The following is a 27422-nucleotide window of genomic DNA, read 5'->3' on the forward strand; positions in this document are numbered from 1 at the left end:
TTTATCTTCACAACTGGAAAAAAGGCATCATGGTCAACTGTTTTAAAACAGGTTAGAGGCACACTAGTTTTTGAAAAACTAAAAACAGATTCATCTTTGGCAAACGACAGGCTGTTCTAAATGTGTATATGAAAAATACAATCTACTATATAAATATGAAACATGCTCTGCTGTTGATTCAGAGTGTAAGTGCTATGATTGTAACAGTATTTCTTCTAAGAAATAGTGCATATTAGTGATTTTTCCTCCACTACTAAAAAGCCTACAGATATTAAAGGAGTTGCTCTGAATCCTCTGATAATGATAATTCATAAATTATGATGGACAGAGCAGACAACACCACATTTATCTAGATTAAAAATGCAGATGCAAATACATCAAGGCCACAATTTGGACTTCTTTTAGATAGTGGTAGAGGAAGTAAGATGATAAAAAATAAAAAAAATTCAAAAGAGAAACGTATGAGCCTCAGCAGACTTCATCTTCAAATGTTCATCATCAATCTGAAAAGCTGAAATCTGCCCGGAGGTTTGTGGTTTCACTCTCAGTGTCCCAGTGTCCGGTCGTCATACGTGCTGTACCTCTTGACGTTGATTCGACGCACGCGCTCCCGGAGCTCGGCTCCTCCGGGCCCCTCCTCCTCCTCGCTGTGGGAGCCACAGTTGGAGTAGCTTCGACGGGTGGCCTCCAGCAGGGAGTTGTCAGGCAGCGGCATCGTCTCGTACAGCAAGGTGTTCAGAGTCTCCTCGTAGATGCGAGCTTCAGGAAACTCCACCTGAGGCAGAAAGAGAAAGAGATGATTTAAAAAAAAAAAAAAAAAAACTTTTCATTGTGAATAAGGATTGAGTACACATGACAATTTACAGATCAAAATAGTTCCCTTCAGACTTTATTCATTCATTCTGGCCAGCAAACATAGCTGGTGGAACAGCAAAAACTGCTTTTGTTAAGTAAACGTGATGGAAATTTAACATGGCTCATGTTTGGATAAGAGACACTTTTCTGTAGAAGTCATGATGGTTATCTTTAGCCATCATAATTGTCGTTAGACTAAGACTAGCCGCACAAGATTAGATACACTGAGAAATTAAACACGAACCCAGATTACAGGGGACCTATTATGCTCATTTATACCTACTCATTTACTCTGGGACTCCACTAGAGAAGCTCTGCATGATTCACAGTTCAAAAAGCTCCTTATTTAGCTTATAATAGCCTTTTATTCAGCCCCTCAGTTCAGCCTCTGTCTCTAACAGGTCTGTCTCTAACACGTCTGTCCTATCTTTTTAAGGCCCTCCAGCCCACTCTGGCTCTGATCCGGGTTCTGATTGGCCAGCTTTCCGGAAGCATGCCAAGAGTTAGCCATATCACAGTCATTTTAAGATGAAAACCCAACATTTCCTGCTTTAACGTTTCACATTAAAAGCTTTTAAATGACTAAATGACAGTAGACTTTTATTGTGAAAAATTTACAGGACATGAAACGTGTTGCTCATTAAATTAGTGGCTAGAGCAGGCACGTTTTGAATGGGCACTGCAAATCTGTCACGGGCAAACTGGGCTGAAAGTAGTAAAAAAATGTTGGAAAAATGTGTTCAGAGCAATGTGAAGCCAGTGCTTTTTGATCACAGGGATTACTTCTACATATGTTTACCTCTTTATTATATATATATGACTGAAAATAATGAAAAGCATAGTGGGTCCCCTTTAAGATCAATGTACACAATTTCTCACCTAAACACCACCTCGTACGATCAAAGCAAATAAAAGAAAAGAAAAAACAATGAAACACTAAATGAGTTGATTTGCAAATAATTATTTAAAAAGAGTCCTAACATCTTGTCATTCAGTGCTTGTTCACTGTCAGACTGTAAAGTAGGCGGCTGATTTCTCTATCTTAAAACATGATTAAATTAATGAGAACATTTACTGGCAGACTCAGTTGAAAGAAAAGGGATGAGAGCGTGCCTCATTTCATGATGGTCATTAATTAAGGCTTCACCAGCTAAATAAGTTTTACAATCCATCAGTGTTGCAGCCTCAGTGACAGAACAGAAACCTTCTTCCTTCCCTCAAAAATGTGTTTTTCTTCTTGTTCCTACAGTTGGGTTTTTGAGCTTCAGTGTGCAGAATGATGTATGAGCAGAGTTCGACACGAGAAGACTGTGGACCAGTATTCAACTTACACAAAGTGAGATGATGAAGAAACTTTAAAGAGATGTAATTTTAAGTATTTTTACAAAGTAAATAAAGATTTTATGTTGGAAAAACCTTTTCCAGCTATTATTCAGAAGAGAGTATTTGTATACATCTAAAAAACATGTAGAGAGAATCTTTAACTTTTCTGTTTTTCCAGCAGCAATAAGGTTTCCTCTTGCCTGTTGTGTCTGAATAAAGCCGTGAGCACCATTAATGTAAAAGCCACCTATGTCAGAATGACAAAAAGCCCTCTAATAGATTGATGAGGCCAGCAATGTTTTCCATGTTTGAAAAGGGATTCACATGCTCTCCGTGTTGCCAGTGTACAAAAATACATAAAGAAAAGACATCCACGTTGTCAGTCAGTAATGATCTGGTAATCGCTGCACAAGGCCAAGATGCCGGATCAAACACACAAAGTTCTTTTGGACTGCTAGAGTAAACTATTTGAAATGTGTGTGCAAAAAATATGCAAGCTGATCTACTAACGCAGCGCACTGAGGTTTGCGTCTTACAGCTATGCAGGATAGTACACGCTGTCCATTTAGTACGTTTGTCATAATGAATATGTAATATGAGGCGTTTCAACCCCAGTGCGCAAAATACAGGGAGGAGAAAATGCTAATATGTTATTTAGCACGCGCATTGTGATTTACCAAACCTGAAGGTATTATTTCTGACGCTAACTGCATCTATAAATAATACCGTTGAAGGACAGGTATTAACCTGCTGTTACTATGGAGACGAAGAGACGGAGGCACAATGACAGAATACGCACAGGACGGAGTTTTTCCACCTGTGTTAATAATTTGAGTGGAATATTTTTGGTTTTACTAAGAGCATTGACTTAGTCACAAATACTCTCCCATATGTGGGTTTTTCTGGTAATATTTCTTTTTGTTATAACTCAATATATTTGTAAACCTCTTCCACTAGAACCTGACCACATTTCATTTTGTGCTTGCAGCTTTCTGCTCGTCCAAACTCTCCATAAAGACAAAAAACCCTCATTTAAATACTGCTGTCTCCATCCCGTTGCACCTGTTTTCATTTACGCAGTTATTCTTAGTATATCACCCGCTAAACGCACGCAAACGAGACGCGCAATCTATTGCACTGTGCAGGCAATTTAGTACCCACTATTTGGGATCTTAGTAAATCAGGCCCTAGGTGTTTGGTCCCCTACAGTTCCCCCTTTTTTTGACAGATCCTTGTACTTGCACCATGCAGCTTTTGCTTGTCATATGAGATTTATTATAAAGATGGAAGAGAAGTTGTAGAGAAGTTTCCCAGGTTTACCACTTGTGAGTGTATATGTCAGCATAAAGCTATACACAGTAGTATGGCTGCAGAGTTGATTGTGTGAAGGTTAACAAAACCTAAAGTGTGGTAAGACGAAAAGCAACGCCAATTTTCACCTTGCGTCAATCTTGTGCATTACCCTATGAACCATTTATCTGTTCCATACAGCCAATGATACAACTACACAGATGTTAGCTTTAAGCTGCATAGAAACTGGTTTTAAGCCAGGTTTATAGTACTGTGTCAACTCAAGGCCGGAGGTATGCTGTTGCCTCGATGCCGTTGTGAACCTTTCTGCATCGGGGTTGAATGACGCTGTGCAATTCATCGCCAAAACGCTAGGGGGTGAAAGTCGTTGATTGTTTGTTTACCTTGTACAAGTGCTCATACTCAGCACCTCCTCAATCAAGTGCTCTGCTACTTGGTCAATGTTTTCTTTTCGCTCCAAAATGAAGAAACTCCAACACTTTAAAAATAGCAGTATGGTAGAAGGGGGAAACCGGAAAAGCCAAAATGCCGGAAATTATGTTGTGCAGACCAATCACAGCCCTTGCAGTCTGCGTCACCTCGATGCACAGTACAGTTTTTTGGAGTGGGAACATCAGGCAACAGTGTAGAGCTCTGCAGGGGGGGCACAGAAACACAGAGGGCTCTGCGGGGCTACAGCGTTGAGTTGATGCAGTACTATAAGCCTGGCTTTAGTACTATGAACCATGTATTAAACACCCTCTCCTCCTTTTCAAAAGCAGCAGTTGTGATTACACTCATCCTCACCTTGGTTTGCTTCTTCTCTGTGGCGTAGACAATGGAGGTGCAGCAGACCTCTGCAAGCTTGCGCCCCTGACCGTAAAAAGACCAGCAGCAGATCTCGTCTCCGATCACGTCTTTGATGAAGAGGACGCGGCCGTTGAAGCTGAGAGACAGCCTGTCAAACAGTTCGATGTTCTTCAACAGGTTGTCGTCGGAGTTACTGTCAAAGACAAGAGCAAACTGATCTGGAGAGGTTGTGCTGTATAATTTACTCCACTCTGCAGCCTGTGGCTCATTAGACGTTATTACTCCCCACAATCAGTGCCTCGTTTGCAGAGTGCTTTGAAGAAGAAGAAAAAATCAATTAACTTTCTAATGATGGATGCCCAGGGACCTTTCTGTCTTACCTGGTGTAGGAGTACTTGTTATTGCTTCTGTTGTACACCAGCTTCACCACAGGCTAACAGAGGAGGGAAAAAAGCATTAAATATGTGGATTTTGTTGCTTTAATATTTAAATATGCCACGTATGAATTAACTTCAAGTAGGCTTTATCCATTTGGCAGGAATACTGTGACAAAAAAGCTGAAAATTAATGTTTCTCTGAATATTTAAGTGCATTGATGTGAAAGAATAAGCAAAAGATATCCTCTTCCTTCAATAGCTGCTAAATGAGATTAAAAGAATACAGCTAAAATCATTTTGTCTTTTAATTAATCAACAAAAAATCCCATGTAAAGACTCATCACAAGAGCAATTTGACAACATAGAACTAACATTAGGACCTAATTTAGGAAGATGCTACTGAAAAAAATGAGGCGTCATAAAGAAGGAAGTCATGGTCTCTATTTACCTTGGTAGAAGACTGGATGAGCCTCTCTTCTTCTTTATTGGAGGTGACCACAGGTATCACACACAGGGGTTGCTCTTTATTGCCCTGTCAATCACACGCCAACATACACTGGGAGTTAGGGCTATCAGTTTTTTAAAATGACTTAGTCTGAAGAAAGCATCCCTGAAGTCATCAGGTGCTGCAAATGATCTGTCACCTTTGTGCAAGTCTCTAAGTTCAGACCTCGGAACAATGAGAATGGAAGCAGGATGGACATAAGGCACCAAAATGTCAGAAATGTAACTCAGAGTGAGGCCTCTCTGGGCTTTAAATGTAATCAGTAGAATTTTGTCATAAGTTCAAAAGGGTCAGGTAGCCAGTGTGGGGAAGCTAGGACCAATGAAATGCAATCACATTTCTTTGTGCCAGTTAAAATGGTGGCAGTTGAGTTTTGGGGTGATTTACAAGCGGGGGACATTTCTCCAGAAGGTACCGAATTAAAATAGTCTGACTGGCTATGAAGCAGCAAGTAACAGTTTCCAGATTTTTGGCAGACAGAAACAGTCTAATCATTGAAATGTTTCTCAGCTGTAGAAAACACTGAATTAACATGTTTGTCAGAGCTGACAGTAGGATTCCTGCAATGTTGAATGTGACACTGAATGTGTGACAGTGCGCTTAGATCCAGGACAACGACAATGGATTATTGGCCAACATCAGCTGCCAGCAATAAGTAATCCACGACCTTTAGAAGAGAAGTTTCTGTACTGTTTTTTCTTGAAACCACACTGAGATTTCACAGAAATATTGTTTGCAGAAACAAACAAAAACATTTGAACCATTATTCATGTTTGGAACTCTAACAAAATGTCTTTCCATTAGTAAAGTGGGCTTACAATGTGCCAAATGCTGAAATGCATGATGAAACAAGGCTGAAGAAATGAGGCAGAGTAAAGTGCATTTTACACTCCTTGGTACAGATTTCCCACCACTCTTCTATATACTTAGTTCCAGCACAGTTAGTTAGATTTGGAAACAAGATAGCTTTGTAAAACTTATCCTGCCTTATGACACAGCAATGCTCCCTTTAAAACAACAAAAAACTAATTTGACACATCACTCCCCTTTTTCTTAAACATGCACTCATGTTGTTCATCCAGCACATGACATGAATAATATAGTAGAAGGCATTAGTGGTGTTTTCATACAGTTGTTGCTACACTATAAGAGATGTAATGAACCTCAGAGGAGGCAGGTTGAGCGTTCTTCATTCATAAACTGCTGGACTTGATGATGATGAATGAATGACAGTGAGCTAAGAAATTCAATGGTGCTGCCTTGCAATCCGTCCCACAACCAAAGGATGTGTAAAGCTTGGTAGCCCAGCAGACGTTCCTGTGAACATCTGCCAGTGTGATGCACACCCACTGACACTTGTTCTGCACAGATGGTGCCACAAACTGTATCGCTGCCACAGCCTAGAGGTATAAATACACGCTGTGGTCCACAGCAAATCCAATCTGTGCACCTGAGAGACTCTGTTGTAGAGATGAATGGTGCTTACTACCGCAGCAGACACAGACTCAGGTAAAGCACTGAGAAACATGAACTGCAGGCTGAAGGAATTCTTATACATCACCATGGAAGTAAACAGAGAGCAGGGGGGGGGGGGGGGGAATTTTACTGTGTACAAGTTCTAGTTCTAGGCAGGACCATGAATGTCTTTACTTTAGTTGCAAATCCAATACTGCCTGAAAGCAGTTGTAGTCACTGCTTTTTGATACTGCCACCAATGGCCTCATTAAAACCAGTGACTATCTCTACAAACAGTGAGACAAAACCCTACAGGTCTCACAGTACAATATGTTATATATCATACTGCCAAAAACCTGTTTAGGGAATAACTTCAGGACCAATTTTACCTGAAATTCAACAAGTTTTGGCTTTCGAGCAAGAGTTCAGGAATAAATAGTCCCTGATTCCAAACTTTTCTCATTACAAATATTAAGTTTGCAATGGTGAACATCACCAACTAGACATACGTAGACTAGAGGAAAACACTTTTTGTTACGTGTATCAGGACTTGGGATGGAATTTTGTAATTTTATTGATGTTTAAACAAAAGGTATGAAACAACAACCTAACCAGTGTAAAAGAGAACAAATTAAATATGAAACTAGGTAAATGAGAGGAAGACCCAGCGTGAAAAACACTTTTCAAACAGACACATACATACAGTAGTAAAACAGAAAGATAACCAGAAAACACTCAACAAATCAGCATCTCCTTTCCAAACGTCCGTTCAAATATCAAACAATTGCACAATAGTAAATTAAAATAACCTTGATGACTGTGTTGTAGTCTTATCACATGCATATCTCAAAACAACAGTTCCTCAGATACAGCGGAAACAGAAACAGAAATGCACAAATGGTACTTTTAATCAGTCTTATTTATGTTCCTGGGACTCTTTAATTGAAAGGGGCCATTTAGGGACTTCTGGCAGCAGCATAGAAAAGAAGCCCCCCGACACTAAGATATTACAGTCCTGTTCACTCGATAGTTTAAAAAGTGTGGGGCATTGTAGAATCTTATTAGTAAGGGCATTGACGATGACGAGAAAAAGCACTCCCTCACTCAGAGGTTAAAAAAGTATGACTGAGTATTAGGCCCAGAGATAAAAAAGGAAGAGTGAGGAAGATTTTTTTATTTTGCATTTTAAGAATAAAGTTGAAATATTGCGAATAAAATCTAAATGTCAAGAGTAAAGTTGAAATACCATTTCAAGAATAAAGCTATAATGTTGAGAGTAAACTTGGAAGTTTAAAGTCAAACTTTAGAAATAAATCAAACTACTGGTGTTAGTGTGTATGGCTGCCTTTACAAAATGCCTTGAATTGTACTTCAGAATCTATTTTTAATAACAAGGAAATTCTTTCTCTTGTGGTGCACAAACAGTGTGGTAATTAGTATTAAGACTTTGAAGAGATTGGGCCGAAAATTGCGTCTGTTCAGAAGGAGAAACCACACAAACTTTGAAAAGGTGGCCACATTTGAAATTGAAATAGCTGGTAATGGACAGATGCAAGGGTATCGATGGTTACATCTGCGTTCAATACAGAGAGGATATGCTGTATCATGAGAACCTATAACACGATAACACTTGGTCCAAACTGGATACCTCTACCTCAGCTGCAAGCGTGTGAAGTTTTGCTTTGTCCTCACCTCACCTTTGAAATTCTGCACCAAAGTCCATTCTGGTTTTGGAGTGTTCTTTGTCACTGACCTTTGCAGCCCACAAAACTCATTTTGATAAATGAACACACTACTGCACTAGCTTGTAGCCTGAATTTCTAAAAGAATCAGTGGATGCTTGTGATTTAAGATAAAATCACAGACACGGAGACCAACTATTACTTAAATCACTTATTGTTTGTTCTATTATTGTAATTACACTGAATATGTACTTTTCCATCTAATGTACAATTTGTTGCTACTTTAACCTGGCACTCATGATCCAGATGTAGCTCAAGTTGGTGATGATGTACAACAAAAACGAAAATGTCAAAGTAAATTATAAATATCAGTCAGTGTGCATGAGACTGACCTGCAGGGTGTTTTGACAAAGCTCCTCGAGGCCCTGGATGAGGTAGTACTTTGCCTCAGCCTGCAGCTCCAGGATAGCCTGGCGGCCTGTGGGTAAGGTGACTGTGCCATCACGCAGGTAGCACAGGACGCTGCCAAAGTGTTTCCCATTGCGGTCTATCAAGATCCAACCTGAGCGAAAACGAAAATGCCAGTTAAGAATGCGAACAGGGAACAATGTTGTAATTATGTAATGCATTTTCTGGTATTATTTCAGTTCAATCATCTCATCCATTCTTCACTTGTCCAGTCATGGTCATGATGAGCATCAGGTGAGGTTATTTGGACTTTAAATAATTGCAAGTGCAGTGATGTCATGTAATATTGTGATGCAAATATGCCATAAATGTGTCAGTAAAGTCACAAATATACAGATAATCAGTCACAACACACCTGTGCCTCTTACGTCATGTTAAATAGAACATTAACCTGGCGATACAATAGTTGATGATGTATAGTATTATATGGAGAGAACGTCATAATATGGATTTTGATTTATTTTCAGAGATAGCATACCGTCTTTATCAGTGAACACTTCTTTTTTCCCACTGAACATTGCTTTCAGCATGGAGTTCTGCCTGGTCAGCACTTGCAGTGTGGTGTAAAACAGGGTCCCACCAACATTGAGCCGGACATACTTGTTACCCAGGCCCACTGCTCCTTGATAACTGCAGGTCTTTGTCTTGGGACAGGCCAGATGAGGGGCTGGGGAAGTGGAGCCAGACTGGGTGTGATGCTGGGGCAGGCAGCTGTCCCCTGACATGTCCTTCTGGAGGTAGATGACCACCCTGCAGACGGAGGTCCGAAGGTCCCCCGCCGTGGTGACAGCTACTGATGAGGCCGCCACAACCTCTCACTGCTCCAGCTCATTCCTGACGAAACACAGAGCCCTGACCTGATGCTGCAGTTTTTCCCTGTGGAGGTACACAAAGAAGATTTATGTTAATAAGTACTGGTTAAAAGGTAAAGCAGGGCCCCCAGTGGACAAGGGCATGTATCACAATACAGAGTGGAAACCACCTACCCCACTGTTTTCTTTTCCTCTGGCTCCCCTTCCCAATAAATGGAACGTTGCTGGGCAGGAAACTACAAGAATAAAAGGGACATTTCAGTGAATAAAATGGACAGATTAACAATATTTACAGCTCACCTGTCTTTAAATTAACTAAAGTAGCACTGTTTTAGATATCTCTACCAGTACTTCTCCTGAAAAGTAGAGCTAATTCACCAAACCTAAAACTGTTACTGTATGTATGGTACAACTTTATGAATAAAGCTAAAAACCTGACTTGCGTATACAGCATTATCTAAGTACAGCGGTGCTAGCAAGTCAATGCTCAGGTCCGTAGCTTCAAATCTCTGCCAGCTAAGTTAGCAAGTTCTCTGATATTTTGTTAGCTTGTGTTAAATTACACGCCAAATTTGTGCCGAAGTGTAAAGACACAAACTCTGGCAAGTTAAACAGTAGCTAAATTAACCGCTAAAAGGCTTGTTAACTTATTGTTAAGTCGTTCAAATAAAAGCGAGCTGAAGGTTAGCTCCGGTGTCCGTTACAGAGATGTTAGACTGAACTCCCTTTAAAAATGTAGCGTTTTAAACACTTTCTTCTTTGTCGACAAAAGCCCAACATTGTTTAACGATACTTTTGTTGCTGATTGAATAGTTGTGCCCTTTTGGCCAATTCGTCTCGCCGATACTAACTGACTACCCACCAATGATTTAATGCCATACAATGTTTGTAAGTTCATGCTAATTTGGTTTCCGTCAAACTAGCATTATGTCACAAACTCCCTCAACATGGGTGTGTTTTGCTAATGTTGGCTAATGTTAAAGTGGGTGGACAAACTTCGAAGCAGCATCAGTCATGAAAGTTGAATATGTATTGAAATATGGCTTAGTTTTTGTTTTCAACACTCCCGAATTAGCGTTGGTTAGAACATAAAAACAACTTACGGGAAATGCTTTAAGTTCTCGAGATGTGTATGATGTACTGAACTGAACCAAAGTCACATTAAATTGCCAAATTTTTCAATGGAGTGCGTACTGTAATCGTGCTTCGGCTTGATCAAGTAGAGAATGCGTAAGTTAATGCGGAATCAGTTTAAGCACTTTACTCACCGACCTCTTCGTGTTGTCTCTTTGGGTAGTCAAATAACCGCACAGCTAGTTAGCGTTTCCTATAGCGCCGTGAGACAGACATCCACAACAGTATCAATATTAGAGTTTTTTAAAACAGTGTGAAAAGTTGAACTACCCTTCCACCCCCTTCTTCTTCTAGTGAATTTACTACTGACTGTATGTTGCGAAGCGTAATGTTGCCCCCTCTGGCAGCAACACGCACTGCAAGCTTTTCTAGTTTTTATGAGCAATGTTATCAATATTAGTATTAGGGCCACACTGAGAGGAAAAAGCATGATGAGATTTAGTATTACGCGAATAAAGTTATAATATTTGCAGTAGCAATTTAGAATAAATAAAAAATATAATAAATACATAAGAATAAACTGTTATTGAAAATTAAATAGCCTATTTAAAGGGGGAAAATCTGGAATAAAGTGATGCATTAATGTGGAACATCTTGTGAAGTTGGAATTTGTCCCCTAAAGTAGCCTATGACAGAAACCACACACGTGCGCGCACACACACACACACACACGCGCACACACGGACGCTCACACACACTGTTTGGTTTCCCTGGCAGCGGAGGAGGAGCTTTGGGCTCTGCCACATAGTCACAACACGGAGCCGCTTTAGCATCGATAGCTACTTAAACAGGTAATATATGGAGTTTTCTGTCATGAACGTCGCTAGCAGTAGCTACATATAGCTGTCTTAGCAATTGAATTACACTTAGGGAGCATCATGTTTTAATTCGTTGTCCTATTGGCTTTTGTGAGCAGGCTAATGTTAGCGAGGTTTAGCTAGCAAGTTAGCTGTGTTCATTTAACACATTTTTAGCAATATAGCTAACATTAACACCGTTAGAGTCATAAGCAGAGATTTGGAGACTTACAGTAACATTCATTTTGTGAAGTTAACTTAAAGTCATAGCACTCATTAAACAGAGTGTGCTACATCCACCAGAACCATATAGGTAAGTCTCATTTGAAGTAACTCGACGTTAGCTATATCTATGTTGCTATGTAGCTATCTAAGATAACACTTTGATGAATAAAGTTAAAATGCAAAACAAGGCAGTGACTCGTCTTGCCATATGGTGGTCTCTCATTGAAGGTCATAGTTCAGTGAAATGTTTATTTTACATCAGCAAACATGGTACGTGTAACATTGATAGCACTGTCAGCAAACCACTTGTCAGCATGAGATAAGTTATCAAGTTATAAAGCTGTTGACTTCAGTGTGAAGTTATCTTAGGACATTACTTACTGCAGAACTGGAACATACAGTATGTTATAAAAGAGTTCTGTGTACTGGATAGTCTACAAAGCTATATTTTATTTGTGGTAATTGTGTTGTTCTTATTTATTCTCCTTCTTTGCTGCAGGCCCTGTGGCCATGGCTAAAGACCCATTAGCAGAGGCGGGCTTCTATTTTGATGAACTCAACAAGCTACGGGTACTGGAGCCTGATGTCAGCCAGAAGACCTCAGAGCTCAAGGAGGAGTGCAAGGAGTTTGTCGACAGTAAGCACTGAATATTTTGTCACATGCATTTCAACATGATCATTTCCCCCCCTCTGCCATCAACAGGTCATAATGTGCTGTCTTTTTACAGAAATTGGACAGTTTCAGAAGATAGTTGGAGGTCTTATCGAGCTGGTCGATGAGCTGGCAAAAGAAGCAGAGACAGAAAAAATGAAGGTAAGCTTGACATTTGAAGCTGCTGTTCAGTAGCAGTTTCTAGTAGAGTTTTATGACCTTATATACCAAAACTGTTGTTGAGCTTGCTTTAGTTGTTTCAGGTACAAGAGACTGTACAGTATTTGCTTCTGTTTGGTCATGAGAGCATGGCTTTATTTGCTACCATCATGTGTTCTTCTCCTTTAGGCCATTGGAGCGAGAAACTTGCTGAAATCGGTGGCAAAGCAAAGAGAGGCCCAACAGCAGCAGCTTCAGGCTCTCATTGCAGAAAAGAAGATGCAACTTGAGAGGTAAACAGTGGATACACTGAGTCAGCCTGAATATTAGTAGCATTTAATTGTATTTTCTGTTCCAATATTTGTAAGCTGTAAATAAGTGAAATAAAGTTTTGCCTAAGAGGCAGTGGCTCAACTTATTTATGTTGTCCTGTCTAAAATGTACCTGTTACTAGGTCACCTAAGAGCCACTCACTGTTAATAGCAAGGGCAACAGCATCTGCCACACCACCTGTCACTGTCTGATTAGAAGCTTTTAGCAGTCACAATATAGAGGTGTGCGTAGTCTCCGTTAAACGGTTCCTTACATTTTTATGATCAGATAAAATAAGCAATTTACAGGTGACAGCTTAGGCTCTGAGAAATTGTAACAGTCATTTGTCAATATTATCAGACACTTTTTAGACAAAATGGTGAATTTATTAATCGAGGAAATAATCAGCAGAAAAACTGGTGATGAAAATATATGTATGTTTGTTCCAGGTATCGTATTGAGTATGAAGCCTTGTCTAAAGTGGAGTCGGAGCAGAACGAGTTCATCGACCAGTTCATCCTGCAGAAATAAGGATGTGACCTGGACGAGCAGAACACATGTGACTTCTGCGGCCACATTTCCAGAGTGCCTGTCCTGTTTTCTCTGAGTGATGTCCACTTCAGAGAATTACTCTGCTGCAAACCCAAAGCTCCAACTCCATCCTAAGACAGCTTTACACCTCCTGTTTCATTGGACAACCATCTCTTAATGCTTGGAGTGTGAAGCAACAGCTAGCTCTGCCTCTGGACAGCAGCGTTTAAGATTTACAGTGTTGTAAGCTTGAATATGTTTGGGAAGTTCAGCTCACACCAAATGTCTCACATCAAGATCTCAGACCAACATAGAAGGAAGAGAGAGCTATTTATATATGAAAGAACATTATTTATACTATTTATACTGAAAAATTACTCTGTATATCTAGTTTTATTAATTTCCGTATCAGTTAATAAACTGCATGTTGCATGCATATGTAAATAAGTTTTGGTTTTGAAAATAGAAAAATGACTTAATTTCCACATCTGTAAGTTTTTGTGTTTTTTTGGTACAACCACTCTGTGGGAACAGTACATAAGAAATACATTCCCTTCTTTTTCAGATACACGTTCTTTATCTCTGTTATATGTATCATTGTCTCATGCATTAATTTAGATGACAAATGGTTATACTTGAATAAATACTGTATATTGCACAATAAAATGTGTCATTTTTGCTGTCGACATGCTGGAGAGGCAGGGGAGCAAATTCTAACATTGTGCTATTATGTGTTGTTTTAATAAAGATTCCTTGATATCAATTTATTTTGTGGATGCTCAGTGTTTTAAAGCACACATAGGTATTACCACTTAAAGCAAATCATGGACCCAAAACCAATTGTCATGCCAAGTGTCAGTGTTAAGGTTTTACAGAGTCAAGGCCAATAACTTTTGAGTTAGAAGGAAAGCTCCACTGATTTTACATTTCACTGTATTTTTCCAGGTTTTGGGGAGCGCTACTGTATGTGTGAAAAAGTAGGATGGAGCTGTGTGAAATCTGATGAAGGAACTCAGGTGATGCCACTTTGAAAATGGAAACAATTTGGAGGTGTGGAGTCTAAAGTGAGGTTACCAGACTTCTGTAGCCCACTCTTCATAACAGCTTCAGGCTCCATTAGATGCAACTAGCATAACACAGCTGACTTGGCACAATGAATGATTTGGTTCAGAATGTGTGGAATAGAAAAAGACAACATCTCTGGTTCTGCTGCATCAATTTTGATCCTTTATGGGGGGAAAAACTCCATCATGAGTCTGACAATATTACGTATGAGTGCAATACTGGCTCCAATTTTCCTTTCTCTGTACCTAAATCAATAACCTCACCCATCACGTTAAAATACAGTCTGTATCTGATTTATATAAAAGATCAGCATTTCCCATAATGTAAACCACTGTTCACATTCCTCTGAATTAACTTTGACATGTACACTTGGGTGTTGTTCCCCTTTAATAATATTGTTTTAGGTGTCTGAAATGTTCAAAGCTGAAGAACAGCATGAGGCTTATTTTTTGGTAACAGCAAACTGATGTAACAGCTCTGACCCTTTGCACCCTTTGTTATTTGTTACTTATAAATGTGCTAATTTCAAAACTGAATGTTGATGACTGTGGGCATGAGTATCTGTTCATGTCTTAAGTGTGACTGTTGCTCTAAGAACAGTATACACTGTAAACAAGACAACACAGCTGTAGTTAATGAGAATTTATTTAATGAAAAAAGAATACAGTGCACAGTCATCTTATTTCAGTCTGAACAGAATGAACACGTTTTAACATTAAACACTTTATAAAAAATAACATTATACTTTATTTAGAAGTGATCTTACAGTGTATAGTAGTAACCCGACTAGTGAGACAATGACAGCAAATAACACTCAACAGTCAGACATCCAAACTGCGCTTCTACAACCAGGACTTGTGCAGAATGCAGGAGTGGTGGCCACCTTTGTGGTTTATAGAGCTCACTTCTTCTTGGTATACTGTAAATTAAAAAGAGAATTAAATATTGCAGAGGGAATCTACTTCATATCATCATGAAATTCAAATGAGCCTTAATCCCTACTTTATCAAGAATCCAGTTAGAATCTGAAATAGCTCTTTGGATAATCATTTGGATCCTCTCTGGGTCCCCTTCATCTGCATGACTGGTGTAACTCTGGAAAAAAGCAAAAAAGCATCAGGTCAATATGGTGTTGATATTTTTATGCTCATAATAGGTTAGCACCTGGCAAATGCTGCAGCTGCTCTCCTATTTAGGAAAAGCACATTTTACAGGTGTAATGATCATACTATATACTGCATAAGTGGTACATGATTAATCATTTGGTCTTACATACAGTACTGGAGTAAAAGCAAAGGCTAAAAGTCCAAAGAAAGTTAAAAATGTGGAAATATATGAGAGACAGTGACTATATTCTGGTGAATGTCCCAGTGAAGACAGCAGACAGTTAGACCACCATCTACTGGTGAATGAGTGGTACTGCATGATATGTTTTCCCATTCAATTTGATCATCTGATAATCACTGTGAGGGTTAAATTAGAATTATTATAACATGTATTTTTTCTATGTTTTTCCATGTTTTTTGTTACTTAACACCACAGCTGTTACTGTGACTGTGCTAACTTTTAGTTTGACCTCCAAATAGTGGTTTCAAAAGGCCAGATACTGTTGGTTTACTTGGTTTATTGTGTGATTGACTGCTTGTGATGCCCTATTAGACTCATTAAAGCCTTGTTCTTAGATCTCAGCAATGACTTGCAGTGAGTAGAGTAAGGTCAGTGTCTGGCTCAGGGACAATAGTAGAGGACCTGAATGTCTAAAACATGCATATCTTCTCATGTTGGAATAAAACACGAGACCTGGAATTAAATCATAAATGCAGAGAACTGCAGATTTGACACATAGGGTATACTGTTGTGCAGATGAGACTGCTACTCTCACTTTTAAAAGCAGCTAAGAAACTGTCACTTTACAATAACATTAGCAGTTCATTCTCTTGTTTTATGGTTTGGATAAAGATTATATATAAGACAATGTCCAATGTCTTTAAGTTAGATGGGTGCATATGCAGACCTCACCTGTCTAATTGCGTGCCGGTAGTGCTTCTGCATTGCTGCCGTTGGTAACTGTCTGCAACATCTGAGGAGATGTCGATAGAGCTGCACTGGTGTTAGGATCAACTCAGGCGGCATTCCTTCCTTCTCTGTTGGTGAAAACAGAAATTAAATATTCACTCAGGTTACTGACAGTGAATCTTTTTTCAAACCATACAAACATGACTTTAAATAGAAGTAGTGCTTACATTCACATACAAAGCATAGGACCAATGAAGCACTGAAGTATAATTGACAGTGCTTTTATCAGCTTTACAGAGTGTCAAGATAATCCTATTGTCCTACATCTTCTGGAAATGTACAAAAGCCTTCAACTTTATATGGTCAATATTTAAAGGCTGTGTCCGGCTTCCCGCAAGTGGCCAGAAAATCTATTTAAAATGTACTATTGAAGAGAACAGTGCAGGTATGTGAAGCATTCAAAACCAGCAAGGCACTGTAGGAATAATCAGCAGCCTCAGATATTTTTCTGCAGAGAGGAAATGTAAAGAGAATGTTACCAAGGTTATGTAATGTTGTTTAGATCTGGCTGGTTATGTATCTCCAATTTGTTTTTCTTTGCTTGTGTTACATACATTATTAAATGAATGACTCACAAATATCATGTCATCACGTGATAGTTACTTACGACTTACGAGTATAAAAAATCACATGAAAGAATGTGTATTCACTGTTTTTCAATAATAAACATCCTTCCCAGGATTTCAGCCTCTGTAATGCCAACATTTAACTCGAACACCAATCTGCATGTAACAGCTCATTAAAGTAAAGGTCTGTGATAGAATATACATCCTTACATGTGTCTGGGAGGCACGGTTTTAATAATATCGTTAACTCAAGAAGTACGTTTTTAGCACTGTACAGCAGAGTCACAGTATATTATGTTATATCGTGATATTACATTTCTAACATTAACTTTGTGTGTGTGTTATAAAAAAATATCATGAATGTCTTATGTTATAGTAACCTCCATACCACAGAGTTGAAGTGCTACTAAGCCCTACTATTTAAAATGCGTCATTATTCTGATAGACTTCATGTGTTGTGGTGTTTCCTGACCTCAGCTATTAGCTTTAATGGCTAGCTACACTGAGCTGGTCAGGAGGAGGTTTAATGTAAGGTTAGCTCGGAGCTGTCGCTTCTACAACACAGTGGCTACATTATCAACATTAAACCAATGATACGGTTGATCTTACTGTGGCTGTGAAATGTGGTGAAGTTTGTCAGCAGTTACCCAGTATCCTCAACACATGATTCCAGTCACTTTATGAAACTACTCGTGTACGCAAAATTTTGTTCATAGTACGGCGATGTCATGACCCGCCCACCTCTGCCTCTGATTGGCTTACCCTGAATTTTTTAACTCTAACTCTAACCAATCTCACTTCTCGTGTCTATACCTACCCAACCCAACCAACGAAGGTGATAAGTACTAGCCAATCAGAGGCAGAGTAGGGCTGGTCGTGACTTTGCCATCCTAGGAAATATAATTTGTCCCACTGTACGGGATGTTATACACTGAGATCTTATTCTGGTGTATAATTGTGGTCATCATGTATATTACACTGACACGCTGTCGCCCTCTGCTGCTTGTCTGAAAACCTAAAACACAGGCCCAGTAGAGGTCTTTTTTCTTATGTACAGTCTATGGTAGTAGTGCATGTCACAAGTGGAAGAGTACATTTAATCAAGTACTATTTTAAATTGCCTCTGCTTGAGAATTGAAATGTTATACTTCTATTAAGCTTCTACTCCACCACAGTTCAGATTATTAATACACTACTATTTATTATGCAGATTAATAGTTTACATACCAAAATTATTATTAACCTACCTTATAAAATGCACAATACATTTTATAGACACCCAACAGTGTGTAAAATGGGTCAAATGTGTTCCACCATCAGGTCCATAAGTCAACTATATCCTTATGTAACCCCCGTCTATTTGGCTCAACCTCAGCAGATTGAAGAGACTGTTGAAATAAAACAAATCAATGTGGCCGGTGGCGACAATCATCTGTGCAGCTCCTTGCCTGATGATCAAAAAGACGTGACAGAACAACTCAAATAACATAACATATAGTTAAACTTCTATAAAGGCAGGTTCATACCTTAGATTATTATCTGGTTAAATCACGGAGCTGTTTCAGTACATACCACATCTGCGGTTGTCAAGGGCAACAGGGACAAACTGACGCTCAATCGTTATATTTATCACCACTGGCCACAGGAGGATACTTAATTACAACAAATAAAAGGAGCCTTGCATAGATAAACACAAAATATTAACTTGTTTCACAAGAAAATAATGAGACTGGAAAACAACAAAATAAAATAAATATTGAAGGATTATAAAAATACATGTCATTTATTTCACCTTTAACTTGTAAATTGCCCTTCTTTAGATAACTATGCTGCTTTTGATAAGGTCATTTTCACTCCATTAACTATTATTTTCAGCACGAGCAAGGCAAGGGAGGTGATGAAGGTGGAGGACATTTACATCACAAAACATGTCAGTGGTTGAAAAGAAAGTTGTATTGATTCTTCACAAGAGTTGAGGTCAGAGAAAAATGTAGAGGAATGCTCGCTCCTGTGCTGACACCACATACTGTGTCTTATGTGGAGCTTTTTTTATGGCAAGCATGAGGGAGAACAACATGCAACCAAGGTGTATTGACACTGTGGTTCGATGTGGGTGCACTAACCACCAGGCCACCTGGGTGTCCTGGTTTTCATCATGTCTTACAGAACTAAAGCCTTAAAAAAACAAAAAACACCAACATGAAAATTGCATCTAGAGTTTAAAAGAGAATGAAAAACAATGCAGCACCAACATAATGGCACTCCAACTATAAGGGAACATGTTTAGGGGAACATGTAGAATAAAGCCTGATGATTGTAATGTGTGATTGATTTGATGAACGTTTCCCTGGTTGTGTGGGATCAAAAACTAGGTTATTTTCCTGTTATATTGTATATTTCTCATATTGTTTGATGTTTTTATCTCAGTCACTTACTGTCAGTGTGTGGGTTTGTGTTTGCATATATGTGGAAATGTGTGTGTGTGTGTGTGCGCGCATGCATACGTGTGTGTGGGTGACGGGGTGGGGTTATGTAGCAGAGCCTGTTTCATAAATGTTGACTTTTGGGCTCAGCACAGTCAGAAATGGGTCTTTCTGGGATTCAGTTGTGGACATGGACACTGTTTGTCTTTCTGAGCTGGATGTTTGTGGGTCAAGTGGTGGCGGAACCGTAAGTTTACCTTCACAGCCTGCAAAACATTTAACATTATGTAATATGTTCTTGATGCAGACCAGATTATTGCCATTTGCTGCTTTTTTCCTCGCATGGGTCTGAGTTTAAGTAAGGTATCTAGTAGGGGGTGTAGCAAATAACCGTTATGATGTCTTTCTCCCATAAAACTATCACAATACTCGTCACAGTAACATTAAGAAGTATTCCAGACACTAGTTGCTGTGATGTTTCTGTATTTATAGACCAAACTGAGCTGACTGACAGCAGCAATTGTTGAAGCCTGATGTGTAAAAGTACACTGCTGTTGCAGTAACACACAGTATGAGCACAGATCTGAAGTCTAAAAGATTTGCTAACCTGTGGGTGTCATTCTGCTCCAATTTACAGCGCTTTAGTCTGTGATAAGAGAGGAGCAAAGCCACAATAAAATAAATGAATATAAATAAGTCAATTAGTCATCACTCAGTGTCCAAAATGAAAATGATATTTGCAGGTTTTGAAGTTGCACTGTAAATGTCAGGCTGGATGCAGATTTATGGTTTAGTGGAAGGATTTTGATTGGCTGTCAGTGTTTCTATCATTCATCAAATCACTCTGAAAGTGATCCAACAATATCGTTCACCACTGTCTTTGTCTTAATAGTTGTGGTCTGGACTTCACCATCCACTGGAGTTAGAACCATTTTTAAAAAGATGTACTTATAGTTAGTGCCACGGGTGCTAAGCTCCGAGGCACTCCCTCTACAGCAGTAGATTATTCTTCACCATACTTATTATTCTTCCGCCATATTTCGGCGCGTAACTCCACCCACAGCTTTGAGAAAACCCCGACAATATATACATCAAAATGTGCGTCTCGATTGGGAAAGAGGTGCTATTATTTGGAATGTTCAAATTCTAATTTTTCCCAAAGTTATTCCCAAAAAAACAGGCATAATTCCCCATTGGAAATGAATGGGAATTTTTTTTCAAATCCACAAAATTTCACCTAGAAATGTGATTCAAACTTTAAAACAGAGGAAAACTTGCGCTCTCTCCAAAACACCAAACAGTTTTTACATAACATGTAAACTTTTCAAACTATGAGTGGAAATCACTTTTTCTTCAAAGTTAGAGTGGAACTGTCAGTTAGCTTGAGAAGCAGTAAAAAATAAACGTTATTTTTATATTTAACTTGAGCTCACAATTGTGTATGTCTATTGGAACATTTATTTCCTATGCTGTGCACACACACTTGCAGGGAAATTCTGGGGCATTTTGAGAATTTTTCCTAAGCAGATTCTCAAATCGCCGTAGCAACCGTAGAGCCTTTGCTGTCCTTGGCAGACTGTTGCTGGGCAGAAACTGACCTACTTTTTTGTGATTGGCTAATTCCTGTCTGTCTATTTTGCCAGTTAACTGAGCTAGCTCTCAGTAATAGCATCCATGTTTAGGGTAGAGGTGGTGACTTTGATTGACAGGTGACAATCGGTAGGGGGCGGGGCTTCAGCGAACTCGGCGGGAACGCCCACAGAGGTGGTAGATTGATTGGACTTTTGTGTGTCCAATAAATCTTTTTATTCAATTAAATATTTATCAATACATTTCTGAATCAGTCAAATATCTAAAGTTCATGGCTCTACGGTTCAATAGATCCCGTGTATCACTTCAAAGAATAGACATACACAATTGATTGAGTTTTATGGATTTTATTAACTACACACTACTAATAAATGATGTATAAATAAATGTGATGATGAGTTTGCAATACAACATGAATTCAACAGATGGTTTCTCGATATATCGACATGAATGAAAGATGATGGTGAATGATGAATTTAAATGAACAATGTGTAATTATGTGAAAACTAAGAAAACGTGTAAGTTTTACTGAGTTTTACTTTTAAAGAAAATTCTCGAACTCGATCTGACATCAAGCCTTGATTAAAGCAATCAATTAAATGGATCCTACTTTCATCCATGGAGGGCCTCAGCTGTCCGCCCTTCAGAACCAGGCGTACGCACACCAAGTGGAAGATCTCAGAGAGCGTCGCAGGTCCGGGCGGGTTGCTGTGAGGAGGATCGGGTCGGCTGGTCTTCTGTCAGACTGCCTGGTTCCGGTGGTTGTCTGCCTGCAGACCTTGTCCCTCTCGATTATGAGTCGTAGGATTGACAGACGCTTGTCTGCCCAAAAAGCTCTCGCAGGTTGATGAAAGATGGAGGAAAAGTTCAAATGTAACTAGTTCACTGTTTAACAACTTTCTGGAGAGATCTCAGCATTGGCCACACGTCAAAATCCTCAAAAGGGTCAAAAACAGGCTGAATGCAAAACTTAATGACGTGTTTACTTAAAGAGCTTTTTCTCTGTACGTTTGCTGACAAAAGTTACAAGGTTACAAAAACTCAAGAAAACTTAGATAAAGAATAACTAAAGACTAAAATAAGGTAAGGTGACTAAGGTAAGAATGTGTGAGGTGAAGAAAAGGAAAAAGATGGAAAACCTGGAGCGAAGCCAAGTCAAGTCAAAAAGCCAAGTAAAAGACGAGCAAAGAGGAAGTTACAGATGGGTGCAGCCGGTTTTTGTCCTGGGGAGGGCTTGTGTGTCAAGCCAATCAGGTTCATCACAGCTTTTACTCTGAAACTTTTCATCATCATCATTCATTCAGTATTTAATCCTGATTATAAAATGCATACTATAACATAGTAACACAGAACACAGGATGTATCATTCTGGCATTAATATAACATCAGCTTGATTCATTCAAAGGATTAATATGATCAAGCATGATCACGTTGTTATTCTACCTATTCCATGATAGATAATTGATTATCACCGTAATGTAAGCATAACATCAATGTAACACTTTCTCATATTAAGTAACATTCTCATACTAACATTTGTGTTTACTAAAAGAGAAAGTATAATGACAGTTCTTCAAATACCCATTTATCTGTGATCGTTGTAATAACTGTTACAATGGAGGTTTCTTTAGGTAATTGATACTGATATAAGTCATTGGTATTGTTTAAACCAATTATTTAATAAGACGTTCTTGTTTAAGTCTTTATCACTAATTTTCTCACTTTCATGCTCTGTGTGGTTTCCGGAGACACAGAGGGGAAAGTTAGGAATGTCTTTTAATTTATGACAGCGGTCTGTGTGACTCTTATCTGATGGAAGAAAGGGTTAGTAAAGTCTCTCCGATAAATTATGAAATCCAAAGGAAGCACCAAAATCTGTCTTTCGTTACTTTTATGTAGTTCTTGTCACTTTTGGTTGCTCCATGGAATGTTAATGGATCTTTCTTTGTCCAAGAGAGAGACCATGTCAGTCTCTATATCAAACCTAATCCAATTGACTCATCCCAGGGTCAAAGGTGACTCTGACCAGATGATGTTCTGAGCCGTACCGATGCTGTGTCTGCTACAGGTCTTTACTGTTACTGTTGTCTTAAAATTACTTAAAACTTTTGAAATTATGTTATTATAAATTTCTACCTCAGTAACATGCTCATTGTTCTCTTTTGTGAGCATTAGCGCTTTCACTTTTGTCAAAAATCAAGTTCGAACGAATATCAAATGTCACGCAATTCGTTCGAATATATTCGAATACTACTCTCTCCAAATGTTTTATTTCTTTCATCTCGTTTACTAGTTTTTTTGGCTCTAATTTGTGCCAATAGTGAAGACTAAATATTAAGTTTGTTTTCATTGTCAGAGGGGCTTTGCAAAGTTCTCAAAGTGCAATGTATTACAGTAATAAACACAATGACATGGTTCTGAACCCATACATGACAAAAAGTAACAAAAATACTTGTTCCCTGCTCTTTTATGAAATGTATCTATTTAAATTGTAGTCATTTATAGGATTGACTTATGTTGATTTCTGATGTAAAATGAATGTCTACTTTAAACAAGGAACTGTATCAGATAGCATCATACCCAATCGAATTGTACTTAATCGTTCCATATTAAAATGTATCACCCCTGAATTGTATCGCAGCCAATGTATCTAGATGCATATCGGATCGTCTTATATTGGAGAGATGCACACCCTTAATATTTACTGTATGTGTGTATGTTTCTGTGGCTGTAGACAGTACATGGTAACCTTTCCTGCGGTTCTTGAAGCTGGAGCTGAGACCACATTCTGTGTGAGTCTCTTGCGGCCCAGCGAGACTCTTGTCATGACCGTCACTCTGATGTCCACAGAGACGAACACAACCCTCTTCAAGGAGACATCCAGCACAGACTTTCATACCTGCACTCAGTTTCAGGTCACGTCCTAAGACAGGCTTTGATTCATTTGACTTGATTTGCTTTATTTCACAAAAGAATGTTTGAATCTTAAATGTTTGTTTAATATTTTTACCATTGATATTTAAACTTGAATTACATAAAAACTGTTTATCTCCTGATTTTTATATTTTTAGCAGATTAATCAAGAAACCAATGTAATGATTTTTGGTTTCTTTTTTTTTTTTTTTTAAATTAATAAATCAATTGAGCTGGACTCTGTATTTCTGTCACAGGCTCCTTTAGTGCAGAACAATGTGGTGCAGGAATTGGAGGTGGAGGTACAAGGCGAAACATTTCACTCAAAAAAGTTGAAGAAAGTCATGATCAAAGTCTACAAACCAATGACATTCGTCCAAACAGATAAACCAATCTACCTCCCTGGACAAACAGGTAACTTTGAACAGATGATGTAATATGCATCATAGTACAATTCTTTATCAAGTAAAGCTTCTGCATTCTTGTAAGCATATGTTGTCTTTCCTGACTGCAGTACCACATCCATAGTGTGTTTGTATATACTCTCCCAGCCTTTAGCGTAGTGCATGCTGGTTTTAGCTTCAAACCCTCTTTGAAACTGGAATAATAAAAGAAACAGTAAGAACTGAACTGTTAAACAGATAAGACGGGTACCGTGCAACACTAAACTGAGATCTTAGTTCATCACATTGATTTTGATAAATATTGTTCCAAGTTAATGGATGCAAGACAGACTAGAACGGATAATGAAAAGCTATTAGTAACTTTTGCCTCACTCTCATTGTGTTTCATTTGAAACTTTGATAATTAGATAATGTCTGCCTGGATAAAAGAAACACATTTCAGCAGCCTGTTACAATGTTAGACACTTATTGTCCATGAGTTGTAAAACATCCATGTAATCTTTTTCCATTTCTCTCAGTACATTTCAGAGTCATTTCCCTGGACACCAAGTTTAAACCTGTCAGTCAGCTGGTGAGTGTTTAAACTGTCATCTGTTCATGATGATGTTTAAAAAACAGTGTAAGTAGTACTGAATGATAATGGTGCAGGTTTTAATTTGTACCCCAGTGAAAACCATTAATCACATGATAGTGCTCTTTAGCCTGGGGTATATGTTTAATCAGTCTGTATAAATAACTCAATGTTAGGGCTGCTGTTGATCCTCTGGGTTAATAGTACAACTAGAGCCCCCCTTAGGTAAACCTGAATGTGAAGAGTCAAAAGTCTTCAAATATGACACTCAAATTTATAATTATTATTATTAAAAAACTTCACTTTGCACAGTAACCTTTTTGTTGTGTCTGATGTCAAGGAAACACACAACAAAAAGGTTATTACGTTATTTCGGTTGCTGCTAAAACAACCAAAACAACCCACACTTTAACAAATCTCTTTCTGCTCTCTTTTTACAGTACGACATTATTGAACTTGAGGTAAGACAGTGGTAAACAAGAAAATACCCACAACCTAATGCTTTTTTATTAATGCTTATTCATTTTTTATTGTTGTGAAATTGTATATGTACAGGAACAGTTCAGTGAGCCAGTGGTGATTTTTATTCCAGTATTTTTTCTATACTGATGTGCCATTATGTACCGCTATAAACCTCCATTGTAAGTACTACTCTCCATACTGACCTTAAAGCTACAGTACGGCTTGAAAGTTTGTGAACCGTTAACAGTTTTCTCTATTTCTGCATAAATATGACCTGAAATGCGATTGCCAAAGAAAACACTTCTCATTCAAGCCAAAAATTAGATTTTGGTCTCATCCATCCACGATACATTTGTCCAGCCATCTTCAGGCTTATCCATGTGGTCTTGAGCAAACCGTAGACGGTAGAAATGTTCTTTTTGGAAAGTAGTGGCTTTCTCTTTGCTTCTCTTTTACATACACCATACACACCATTGACGTTCAATGATCTCCTGATGTTGGACACATGAACATTGACTGTAGCCATTGCAGTAAAGGCCTTTAGTTTCCTAGATGTCAGCCTGGAGTCCCTTGTGACCTCCCAGACTATTACATGACTATTATATGCATAATCCTAGAGGTTCACTTACTTTTGCCGCATACAGATATGTAACATTGGATAATTTTCCTTAATAAATAAACAAGCGTAACATTTTGGACTCATTTGTTTAACTGATGTCTCTTTATCTAGTATTAGGACTTGGATGGTAATCTGATCTCATTTTAGGTTGTATTTATGCAGAAATGGAGCAAATTCTAAAGGGTTCACGAACTTTCAAGCAGCACTGTATTCCCTCTGAATGCCACTACACTAAGAAACGAGGGCCAAAATCTACAACCTTTGTTCTGTGCAAATATATGCGTTCCAAAGGTCAGCTGACAGTAATATCATGCTTCAGCAAACTCAGTTAGTTAAATCAAGTCAATATGTTCCAAAGTTACAGACTGTTAAGTACAAAATTCCCTCTTTTTGTTTCTACACAATGTTCCTAGCTGAGCTGTGGTGGAGGGATACATTCTAGTAGTTGTCAGAACTGACTTTTCACTCACATGTTACAGAGTGAAGCACATACTATGCTAACATATGATGCTGCTGAGATTTTTCTACTGAGTCTTGGTGCATTTATGTTCATTTTGCCAGCTGTTAGCCACAACCCTATCCCTTCAGGATACCACAAAGGAAATCTCTACAACACAAAACAGATGCAAACCCTAATCCATGTCCACCACTGAGACAGGAGGATGTTGAGGTGGCTTGGAGAATAACAAGTACAGCTGGTGACTGACCTTAAACACTTGAGTTGGAGCAGATTGTTATTAAAAGTGTAGTGTTCAAAAATTACAGATTGCAAAAATATTCCAGAGATGTAATCTGCAAAGAAGATCATCACTTCTGGAGGTGGAGTGGTTAGAGCACATGCCACGTAATCTCAGAGTCCCTGGTTCGAATCTGGCCAGGGACCTATGATGCAGGTTATTCCCCTTGCTCTCTCCCTGTTTCCTCTCAGCCTCTCTGCCAGTTGCTATATAAATAAAGGCAAAGAAGCCCAAAAATAAATATTTTAAAGAAAATAATCCCTTCTAAATTCCACTTCCGCAGTTCAATGAGGAACTTCAGTCTGTGGAAACCAAAAAGAGGACATTTAATGAGATAGATTCACTTCAGAAAATATCCACTCAATTCAGCTAACTTATGAATGAGGGGGTTGTGGATTTTGACCCTCTTCTTCTCATTGCTTATGCTGTAGTTGAATATTGTTGTCAATAGCTTCTGGTCTCTATGGAGAGTAGGAACCATTAAATCGACTAAGACCCATTTTTACGCATATCATGGCACATTGGTTTTGTAACAAGACAAACTTGAAAAAAGCTGAACCTGGGGTTGGTGGATGTTCACTTCACATGAAGTTAGTCATTTTGAGTGAG

General features: G+C 38.6%; 4 protein-coding genes across 8 annotated transcripts in view; 2 read left to right on the plus strand and 2 right to left on the minus strand.

Moving 5' to 3' along the window:
• tnfaip1 (tumor necrosis factor, alpha-induced protein 1 (endothelial)) lies at positions 1-10987 on the minus strand. Of its 4 annotated transcripts, none has more exons than XM_062419183.1 (8): positions 10850-10987; positions 9752-9813; positions 9244-9641; positions 8690-8859; positions 5104-5187; positions 4659-4711; positions 4276-4471; positions 1-775 (listed from the first exon to the last, which is right to left on the minus strand). In XM_062419183.1, the coding sequence occupies exons 3-8, from the start codon at positions 9488-9490 to the stop codon at positions 545-547; spliced, it is 981 nt and encodes a 326-aa protein (XP_062275167.1). In that variant the 5' UTR covers positions 9491-9641; positions 9752-9813; positions 10850-10987; the 3' UTR covers positions 1-544. The 4 variants fall into 4 exon arrangements, with proteins under 4 accessions (XP_062275167.1, XP_062275165.1, XP_062275164.1 ...); XM_062419181.1 differs by having other exon boundaries at positions 10846-10987; XM_062419180.1 differs by having other exon boundaries at positions 10837-10987.
• A 446-nt stretch (positions 10988-11433) lies between these two features.
• ift20 (intraflagellar transport 20 homolog (Chlamydomonas)) lies at positions 11434-14144 on the plus strand. 2 transcript variants are annotated; one of them, XM_062419246.1, is made up of 5 exons: positions 11434-11502; positions 12233-12370; positions 12462-12547; positions 12734-12837; positions 13306-14144. In XM_062419246.1, the coding sequence occupies exons 2-5, from the start codon at positions 12244-12246 to the stop codon at positions 13385-13387; spliced, it is 399 nt and encodes a 132-aa protein (XP_062275230.1). In that variant the 5' UTR covers positions 11434-11502; positions 12233-12243; the 3' UTR covers positions 13388-14144. The 2 variants fall into 2 exon arrangements, with proteins under 2 accessions (XP_062275230.1, XP_062275231.1); XM_062419247.1 differs by lacking the exon at positions 12734-12837.
• A 945-nt stretch (positions 14145-15089) lies between these two features.
• lyrm9 (LYR motif containing 9) lies at positions 15090-17767 on the minus strand. Its single transcript, XM_062419518.1, has 4 exons — positions 17704-17767; positions 16472-16594; positions 15455-15547; positions 15090-15371 (listed from the first exon to the last, which is right to left on the minus strand). The coding sequence occupies exons 2-4, from the start codon at positions 16583-16585 to the stop codon at positions 15354-15356; spliced, it is 225 nt and encodes a 74-aa protein (XP_062275502.1). The 5' UTR covers positions 16586-16594; positions 17704-17767; the 3' UTR covers positions 15090-15353.
• Positions 17768-19611: 1844 nt separating this feature from the next.
• The window catches only part of LOC133980442 (alpha-2-macroglobulin-like), a 28694-nt gene continuing 20883 nt past the window's right edge, over positions 19612-27422 (plus strand). The window contains exons 1-5 of the mRNA XM_062419163.1: positions 19612-19764; positions 23842-24022; positions 24278-24434; positions 24943-24995; positions 25436-25456. Of these exons, the coding sequence (XP_062275147.1) occupies positions 19679-19764; positions 23842-24022; positions 24278-24434; positions 24943-24995; positions 25436-25456 (498 nt within the window). The 5' untranslated portion in view covers positions 19612-19678. The remainder of the gene's footprint in view (positions 19765-23841; positions 24023-24277; positions 24435-24942; positions 24996-25435; positions 25457-27422) is intronic.

Source organism: Scomber scombrus, chromosome 5, assembly GCF_963691925.1.
Source record: "Scomber scombrus chromosome 5, fScoSco1.1, whole genome shotgun sequence".
NCBI classification, from domain to species: domain Eukaryota; kingdom Metazoa; phylum Chordata; class Actinopteri; order Scombriformes; family Scombridae; genus Scomber; species Scomber scombrus.